Below are 10,143 nucleotides of genomic sequence, written 5' to 3' on the forward strand. Positions count from 1 at the left end.
GTGTTCTTTCTTTACTCTGACCTGGTGGTATTTTAATCAATTATTTAATTAAGAAAGACACATTAATTTAGTATGCCAGGGTCAATAGAGAAAATTTCAAAGACCAAGTACAACCTGAAGGTTTTGGATAGTGATTTAGAGGTAACAGGTGGGCTTCCCAAATTTCTGTTTGTGTTCAGTGGAGCAGTCACACCTTGTAAAGGCAGCTCAGAAAGAACAAGAAGGAGCAGGGCTTTTCCTCATGGGTGTGTCCAAGCGTCTGGAAGAGGAGGGAATTTGGGCAGGATTTGTTTGGGCAAGGAGAGCCAACCAGCCCTTGGGAGTGCAGGGAGTGGCTCAGAGTGGGGCTATATAACGGGCAGGCCAGGATAGGACACCCTCATCCTGGGACACAGAGCTGGCTCTGAAGGGTTCCAGCACAGATGGCTCCACAGACTGGCCCCAGCGATAAGGGGCCACCATCCATCCCAGCCTTCCCAGAGCTTCTCACCTGGGAAGAGATCAGGACCCGCAACGGGGGTGGGCGAGGCCGGGAGCAGTGGCTGGTGATCGACAGGAAGGTTTATGATGTCACCCAGTTCTCCCGGAGACATCCTGGGGGCAGCCGGGTCATAGGCCACTACGCCGGGCAGGATGCCACGGTAAGAGCTGGGAAAGCACTGGAGGAAGGTGGTTCCAGTGGCAAGGAAAGGAGGATATGGTGGGGAAACCTGTCTGGTGGGGGTCATCACTGTGCTCGTTCAGAGAGCAGCATGATGCCCCGTGGACTGCAGGACGTAAGGAAAAGTCCTACAAACACAAATCTCCCAGAGATTCCTGCAAAAATCTTTGATCTAGAGGATTTATCTAAAATCATTCAGTGCTTGTTGGCAGGAATAATAAATTCTGAGTGGATCTCTCAGGCTATGAAAGGAGACAGTGAATTTCAGAATAGGCAGAAATCTGAGCATTGGAAACATGGGCATAAACTTGTGATGTGGGAGATTTAATTCTTGTCACGACAAGACTTTCTGACTTGAAGAAAGTTGCTTAGCCTGTCTTAATTCCTCATGTTTCAGCGTGTGGAATGGGATAGCACTTTTTACTCCTGGCCCAAAATGGACCAGATCAGTTACTTTTCACATTTCATCCCTTGCACCCTGCTTGAAACTGGGGCAGAAAAATACCTGGTGGTCTCAGAGGAAGAAAAAGGAGAGGTTTGAGTCTTGTTTGGTTTCTCCCAAGTTCACTGACCTTCAGAGCATAGGCCAGCCCAGAGACCCTGGTGCCGTCTCCTGCCCTTCCTGCCACTGGACTTTTACAGGAGTCAAGGAATGCAGAATGCATGGAATGATTTGTCCCCAAGCTATGTCCTCCCAGCTCCTGCAAGGACCTGCAGTTTACATCATTGTGTTTATAGACACCCAGGGGCCTTAACTGTGGCGAATGTGTTTAAAAAATGACCTTTGATCTTACTTGCTTTTATTGCTGTAATAATTACAATCTGATTTTACTTGATCTTTAAGGGAACTTCTAGATGTACTATATCCCTTTGGAGACAGGACCACAACCAGTTGCTAAAATCATGGGTTCAATGTGGATTTGTGTGGCATTCTAGCAGCACTTTCTGTCTTACCCTTGCTAATCCTAATCATTCTTTTTGCTTTTTAAGTCCTGCTTTTTCATATATTCTAAGAAATCCTCATAGAAAAGCAGGACTGGAAGGTGTCTCAAAAAATTACTGGTGTAGGACTTTACCTAAAACCAGGATCCAGGATTTTTTTTTTCCCCAGCAGCTCTTGACTACTCTAGAGCTCATATTAGTGTATACATTGTGAGAATTTTACTTCCTCTCTGGGTGATTATTTTGAAAATACAAAAAAAAAGACAAGACCATTGCAGAACATTTAACTGAAATCAAATGTTGTGAGTTATGTGAGTTGTAGGTGATAGTTCTTAAACTCTAAAGTTAATCTTGAAGTTAGTAGGATGCTAATCAGGGCCTAAGACCAGGGAGGAGAAGGAATAGGCAGGGCTGAGAGGCTTTCAGAGATAAGAATCTGTGATACTGATCTCATGGATAGGAGTTTCTGCTTGAAAGGATTCTGGTTCCTGTTTCCAAACTGCAGTACAGATACTTATGGATTTAATCAGAATTCCTGGCAAGATAGAGGAATATAAAAATGTATAAAGACCTGGGGAATGAGGGATGCAAAATCATCATGGAAAGATTTCCCCAGTCCTCCGAGTCTGGACACAGTTGTTCATTTGTCACTGCGACAAAGGGTCACTAGATGTCTGTAGAAAAGCTCAAATGTCCAAAAAGTTACCCTGTTCTGACTTCTACACTAAAGTACTCAGAGAGAGACTGTCTCCAGCCAAGAGGCTTAAGGAAGTCCTCTGTCCTCTTCCATGGATTTGATTCTGACCAAACCTCTACAGAAGATTTGAGTTGTGCTCATCCCTGCTGATTTTCAGAGCCGAAATCAGCAAAATCAGACTGTTCAAAATGAGGATTTTGAGCTCTTTCTGGAAGAAAATTCTTTCTTCTGGAAAATCCACTGGGGACATGAGCTAAAGAAGATTTTTGATTTATCTGGAATCTCATCCTTTATTCCATTGTTTATATTTGATTTGAAACTAAGATTTGAAATGGTTCTTGGACAAGCAGTTTTGTGTCATTAGGTGTTCCCACTTCCCCAAAACATCAACGAGTCTGGAAATTTGGAGGGAACAGTAAGAGACACCCAGTTTGAGGTTATGAGGCTTCAGCATCTATTTTGTATGGCCTTAGTGTTACACAGACAGGATTTCAAAGCCTCATCCCAAGCATGGCAAGGACACACCTCATTCCCTGCTCCTGGGTCCCATCCATAGGACAGGGCTGCTGGCTGGAGCCTTCTAGGGACAGACTGTGCTGAAACAAGCAGATGAAAGAACAGGTTTCCTTCTGCAAAGGGTTTTTCATCAAACCCTTTCATGTTTATTACCAGCCTCGCCCAGGGGCTTTTATGAAATCTGGGCTCTTGAAACACCTCCAACTTCCTTGGTCCAAACTCCAGTTGATGGGAAAGAGTGACAGGAGAGACAAAAATAGACAAGGGGAGCAGGATTTTGTGTTATAATCCAGACCTGGCAAATGAGAGGCTCAGATCTGGTGTTGGGACACTTCCCTTCTCTCACCCCCTCCCTTTGTGTTCCTCAGGATGCCTTTGTGGCATTTCATCAGGACAAGGCCCTGGTGAAAAAGTACATGAAATCTCTGCTGATTGGGGAGCTGGCACCGGATCAACCCAGCTTTGAGTCTAATAAAAAGGTGAGTGCCCTAGATTCCAGCGGTGGGAATGGCTTGTGGTTCAGCATGGGAGGGGAAGGAAAACAGGAGAGGTAGCAGGAATCAGCTCTGAGGGAACACGCCTGGTGCTGTGGGTGGGCAGGAGGGTGATGATGGGAGGCATGGAAACAGGACTGTCCCAGCATCACTAAATCCACCCCTGGGAGCAAGGAATGAGCACCAGAGCCCCAAATCCTGCTCAGTTCTCCTCAATGGGATGTCTCAGGATCAAAGTAAAGTCTGTTCACTTCATGCTTGTTTTGGCACTGAGTCCCCACTGACAGAACATCTCCAACTTCTGTGGCTGTTTTGGGATTCCTGGCTCTGCTCTATGACATTTTCAAAGTAAATAGTGCATTAATATTCACTTTACCCACAGAAATCCCTCTTGGAGGATTTCCGTGAGCTGCGCTGCACCATTGAGAAGATGGGACTTCTGAGGCCCAATCACTTCTTCTTCTTCCTGATTTTCCTTCACCTCCTGGTGCTGGATGCTGCATCCTGGCTCGTGGTCTGGTACTTTGGCGTCTCCCTGGTGCCTTTCCTGGCTGGTATGATGTTGTTCACCACTGCCCAGGTAAACTGCTGACGGGTGCTCAGTGGCTGCAGATGCCCTCAGCTCTCCCTGGTGGAGAGGATTAATGGAATGTCTCAGGCATTGCCTCCTCTCCTTGGATCCCATTATCTGGCTGAAGACAAGCATGTTCTGCGTCACCGTTTTTGTTGCCTGCAGCAGATCTCGTTTTGCTGACAGGCTGCTCCCTTGGAGTGGTGGGGTTCTTGTGGAACGAGCTCTTTCACAAGATGGGACGAGCTGATCTAACCACTTACCCCAGCAAAAAGAAGGAATATTTCATTCTCACTTGCACTTTGGTCTCTCTGTTTCTTCTGTCAGATGACTCTGGTGTTTTTTGGGTCCTTTATGAGTCCCCACTGGATAGTTTGCTGCTGGATTAGTAAATTCAGGCATATAAGCAAAGGACCCATTTCAGGGTGGGTGTAGGGAAGGAGGGGAATAGGGATTTGTGGCACTTAGATGGGAGAAATTAAAGAGTGTGGTGGAGGGAGGAGAACAAGATTTTCTTGTGACACTGAATGCTAAAGTTTGCTCAGATGCCCCTGGAGCAGGTGCAAATGAGCTAATTTATTTAATTAATCTGTTTTATTTGCCTAATATCTGCTAAGGCAGATATCCCTTGAGGAGCAGTCTTGTATTTCCATGGAAATAGGGAATGCAGTGAAACCACAGACTTGGAAACCATTCCACTTGCTAGCTGGTTACTTGGAAATTAATTATTTGTGATGGCAGCAGCAGAATTTCATGCTGTGACAGTGAAGTTAATTGCAGTGATGCTTCGCTGCTTTCCCTATATTCCAGATGGAACTAGTATTTGGAATTGAGCAGCTCTAGTGGACAGTGGCCTGGATGGAAGTTCCCAGCTCTGTGATCATCTCTTCCACACATCAGGTGGATGAGACTCACCCTATGAAGTTACAGACACAAGGCAAATTATTGCAGTAAAGCAGTTCTCTTTCCTCAGTGATCTTCTTGTCTCCCAGATCCAGATGGGCTGGTTCCAGCACGATCTGGGACACTGCTCTGTCTTCAGGAAGCCTAAGTGGAATCGTCTCCTGCAGATTGTGATGATAAACATGCTGAAGGTACTGGTGGGAACATTCTCTGGGGCTAGTCAGGACTCAGCAATGGATGGGAGTGTGCCTAAATCCAGGCAAGGCTGCTTATGATGGAATTGAGATGAATAGATGTGATCCTTGATACTGTTTGAATCCCTGGTGTTGCCCTTTTCCCCACGCAGGGGCTGCCTGCCAGCTGGTGGAACCACCTGCACAACCAGCACCACGCCAAGCCCAACTGCTTCCGCAAGGACCCCGACCTCAACATGCACCCTCTGCTGTTCAGCCTGGGAAAGACCCTCTCCGTGGAGGTCTGGAATGGAAGATTTAATGACAGAAAGCTAGAGTGTGATATGTATCTAATGTATCATAATAACAATCCAGATTGTGCCTTGAAACCAAGTTGTTTTTAAAGTCTCTTCCAACCCAGACTATTCTATTCTATTCTATTCTATTCTATTCTATTCTATTCTATTCTATTCTATTCTATTCTGTTCTGTTCCGTTCCATTTATTCTATTCTATTTATTCTATTCATTCTATTCTATTTATGATAATTCCCAAAGTGTTTCAAGATCTGACAGTCTGGTGTTATTGCAGTGCTGAGGCAAGCCACTTCTGAGAAGCAAAAGCTTAATATCAGTGCTTAAGTAAGGGCAAGCACCTTGAAGGCAGCTCCAGGGGTGAGTCAGCCCACTTGCATTAGGGTATTAGGTGAGTCAGATATTCCCTCTGGATCCTCCTGGCTGCTAGAGCTGATGGGCACCCAAATCCTTCAGGGCGGGTGGAGCTGCCAGGCACGGAACGCAAACGCAGTGAATGATTTCCTAACCCTGAATTTTATGGCTTTCATAAAAAGAGAGACTATGAATAGATCCTCCCTTCTTCCATTGTGGTTTCTGATAGCATCAGGATAAGCAAAGGCTCATTTGCCTTTTCTTTTCCTTGTAATTCCATTTACTTTATGGGGTGATGAAACAGCCTCATTGCGAGACAACACCAGCCTCTTTAAAAAATGGCCCTCTCTCTTTTACCTGCTGAAGAAACTCGCCAAGGCACATGGAAAATTCCAACTCTCTTGTCCCAGAAAGATTCCTGCAATGGGAGATACAAAATGCTTAGTGATAGAAAACCCTCGGCTCCAGTAGGGAAGGATTTTGTCTGAGATTTTGGGAAAGACCTCTCATGTAGGATGAGCATGAGCATCCAGAGCAGGCTGGCTGTGTTCCAGTGGGTTTGATGGAGTGAAAATTTAGGAATTTTTTACCAGGATCAGAGTTAGGCACACTATGGATAGGCAAAGTGGATTTCAAGGGTTTTGTTTATCTGGTTTATTTTTTGCTTCAGTGTTGATCCACTGCAGACTGGAGCTCTGGAAGTAGTTTGCTTTAGCTCCTTATTATTTTGTCTTTTAAATAATTAAATTCACCAAAATTTGGAGTGACATTAAGAAACTTTTTTTTGCGCAATTGGTGAAAAATCACAAGGTGAAGAAATAAAGTTAATTGTGCTGTTTGTAAATATTTCAATATCTTTTCATTTTTTCAGCTTGGAAAGCAGAAGAAGAAGTTCATGCCTTACAATTACCAGCACAAGTATTTCATCTGTGAGTATCCCCTAAAACCATGACTGCATTTCCTCCCCCACAAAATAAGGGTTTTTAAAGATATTCCCATTGAAGTGAGAGCTCCGGGAAGCTTCCTTCACATTAAAGAAGGTCCCTGTGGGGAGGAATTGCCCCTTAAGTCTCTGGGTTATGAGATGCAGATGGGGGTGTGTCAAACAGAAGGAAGGGAGAGATGGGGAAGAAATGGAGAAGTAATGAGAAGAAAAGAGGAAGAGATTATGTGGATGCATGGAGGTTCATATGAGGGAAAGACAGCATTTTTTCTTCCACTGGAAAGAAGAATCATTTTCATGATGCAGTGAAATGACAAATGTCTCTCTCTTTCTGTTCCATCCTTCAGTGCTGGCCCCACTTGCCCTCGTACCCTTCTTCCAGCTGACAATATTCTACTTTGCAATCAAGAGGAAAAAGTGGTTGGTAAGCACTGCTTCCCTGTCTGGAAAACTCCAAAAATGTCACTGTTCCACCTTCACCTCCTATTGGTCAGGTGATTGGAGGTAAGAGAGAAAAAAGGATAGAAAAGGCTGATTCTAGTCTTGCTGCAGCAAGAGAAAAATGTTTAGAAGAGGCTTTTTAGCCTTTTAGAAGATAAATAAGTTACCAGGGAATTCTCAGACCCAGAGTGTGATGGCTGGGCTGTTGTCTGCAGTTATTGATAGTTAACTGGGAATATTTCAGGGACACACCCACCTTGATGCAGAATGGAGCTCACTCCTGATAATCCAGAAATTTGCGTATCAGAACATTTTTTAAGATATAGTTCAAGTAAAAGGGAGAGGATGGAGTGGAGGCATTTCATCAACAAAGGCTGATTTTCATCCTGATTTCAAGCTGATTTTGCTTGGAGGGTTTTTTTGTTGTTGTTGGTTTTTTGTGGTTTTTTTTTTTTTACAGGACCTGATGTTGATTGTGGCTTTCAACATCCGAGTCTGCCTCATGTATGTTCCTTTGATGGGATTTAAAAACTTCATGGTGTACTACTGGCTGTCCAGGTAAACTCAGAGCACACCCAGAGCCCCCATAATTAATAATTGTAACTAATATTGAGCTTCAAAAGAAAGAAATGAAAACTAAACCCAAGATTTTCTCAGAATTAAATAGTCCAGAAGAAACAATTTAACTTCAGTGGGGTGGTGGCTGCTCAGGGACATCTGCAGCTACAACTTGAGTGATTCTTAAACTCCAAAAGTGCTTTTTTCCCTTGAGAAGAGATTTAGCCAAGAATTCTGGTGTTAAATTTCAATGGGATTAGAGAGATGACAAGAGTTTCTGTGTTTATCTGCCCAGGTACCTTGAGAGTACCTGGTTTATTTGGGTGACCCAGATGAATCACATCCCAATGGACATTGATTATGACAAGAATGAAGACTGGGTGTCCACTCAGGTGAGAAGCTCCTTTCCTCTGGAATATTGGGTTTTCTGGTTTAAATTCTAGAACAAAGACAATGCTGTTATTCTCTTAGATTTAATGTTAATGAGGTTTGCCCTTCCATTCATTGAATAAACATTTCTGTGATATTCAAACCGTTTAAAATTTTAGTTGGAAAACAGGAAATCTAGATTTTAAAAATCCTGTTTTTTCACTGAAATGCCTTGACATATTTTTCACAACCCTTTCCTCTCCCTATTATAGAAAAGCACTGATGGTGTAACAGCCAATCTCCTTTTTAGGCCAACTAAAGGGAAGCAAAGTGGGATACCTTTCTTTTTACCCTACAGGCTGCAGGTTTACTACAGATCAGATAAATCTGAGAAAATTGCCTGATAAAAATGAATATGTAAATAGAGCTTTGCTCACATCTCTCCTGCCTCTAGCAGTATAATCCCACATAGTGGGTTTGAAGGATAAAAATCTCAGCCCAGCTAGTCTAGACTGTGTGGAATTCCTCAGGGCAATGATGGCTGTAATCCCTGACTTTGCCTTGATTTTTATGCTAGACAAAGGTGGGCAGGGATTGCTGGGGATTCAACTGTTGAACTTGCAGGAAAATAGAATCTAAATCATCTGGGGGTTTTGGGTTTTTTTCCCTCCCAGCTCCACGCAACCTGCAACGTGAACCAGTCTGTGTTCAACGACTGGTTCACTGGGCACCTGAACTTCCAAATCGAGCACCAGTGAGTATCATCCTGGGGGGAAAAAATAGGAATAATCAGGGGGATATTTTGAGCAGGGAGAAAGCCAAGTCTTGCAATAACTCTCCCCCATCCCATTCTGCAGCCTGTTCCCCACGATGCCTCGGCATAACTACTGGAAAGTGGCTCCCCTGGTGAAAAGCCTCTGTGACAAGCACGGCATTGAGTACAAAAGCAAGACTTTGCTGACAGCCTTTGTAGATATTTTGAAGTAAGTATCAATGGACAAGATGATTTTGCTCTGCAGTGGCAGGCAAGAGACACCCAGGCAGCCATTTCAAATCAATGTCCATGGAGAGATCAAACCTAGAGTTTATTTAGACTTTTCTGAAGTTTTAAAGTTTCAAAGCTTGTTTTTCTCTTCCTTAAATCCTCTCAGCTCATTGCCAGCAGTCAGACTTTGCTGTAAGGTGTCTATGCAATTTAAAATCCATTTCTTTCCTTTTATTTCTTTAACTACAGCTGGGCTCCCAGAAAGTTGTACTCTGTCTCCTCCTAAGTGATTTTTTCCTTTCTGCTCCTGCAGTTCCCTGAAGGATTCTGGGGAGCACTGGCTGGAAGCATATCTGCATGGATAGAAACTGGCAACTCTCCAAGGGAATCCATTCACCACAAAACTGCTGCCAAGAGTCAGGACACACCATCTCTTTGCGTGTTCTCAGGCATAGGAACTCAGGAGCTGGGCAACTTTCAGTAAGAATGAAATGGGAAAGCGGCTTCAAGATACATTTTTACCTTATTCCCAACCATGAACCTCTGTTTTTTTCCTGCTCTCAATCTCAGGATTCAGAGATGGGCTTTTAAACTTGGGGAGAAGTAGCTTTTGAACCAGCTTGATCAGTTCAACTTTATTGGAGGTGCCAGCTCCTTGCTTATGGAAAAAAGGATATTCTTCTCCGAGTCGTGGAATCCTCGAATGGTTTGGGTTGGAAAGGACCTTAAAGATCATCTTGCTCCACCCCTTGCCATAGGCAGGGACACCTTCCACCTGACCAGATTGCTCCAAGCACTGTCCAGCCTGGCCTTGAACAGTTCCAGGGATGGGACATCATCCACAGCTTCCTTGGGAAACCTGTTTCAGTGCCTCACAATAAAGAATTTTTTTTCTAATATCCAATCCACACCCATCCTCTGTCAGTTCAAAACTCTTGTCCCTCATCCTGGCCCTACAAGTCCTGATAAAAACTCTCCATCTTCCTCACAAGCCTCTTTCAGTATTGAGGTCTCGCTTATGTTCTTAGCTCAGTGGATCAGTGAAAAGATGCAGGAAAAGTGCAGGAAGTCAGGAGATATTAGACATGGGGAAATCTTTAGGGGATCTTCTAGAACAGATCAAATAAATGTGCAAAGAACAAGGTGGGCTCTGGGGCATGTCCCCATCACTTCTGGTCACCTTGCTGTGACTGTGAAGGGTTCTGTTCTGTCCAGGGAACAGG

At 44.1% G+C, this 10,143-nt stretch overlaps 1 protein-coding gene across 1 annotated transcript; it reads left to right on the forward strand.

Annotated features, from left to right (window-relative positions):
- Positions 1–422: 422 nt before the first annotated feature.
- Positions 423–9,819, forward strand: LOC310910240 (acyl-CoA (8-3)-desaturase-like; the record flags this gene model as incomplete). The annotated part of the gene is made up of 12 exons (XM_083862689.1): positions 423–641; positions 3,185–3,295; positions 3,693–3,890; positions 4,874–4,975; positions 5,131–5,259; positions 6,496–6,553; positions 6,915–6,991; positions 7,469–7,566; positions 7,862–7,958; positions 8,610–8,689; positions 8,793–8,918; positions 9,234–9,819. The coding sequence occupies 12 exons, from the start codon at positions 423–425 to the stop codon at positions 9,283–9,285; spliced, it is 1,347 nt and encodes a 448-aa protein (XP_083718815.1). The 3' UTR covers positions 9,286–9,819.
- Positions 9,820–10,143: the final 324 nt, after the last annotated feature.

Source organism: Zosterops lateralis (genome assembly GCF_965231275.1).
Source record: "Zosterops lateralis genome assembly, chromosome: 6".
NCBI lineage: Eukaryota > Metazoa > Chordata > Aves > Passeriformes > Zosteropidae > Zosterops > Zosterops lateralis.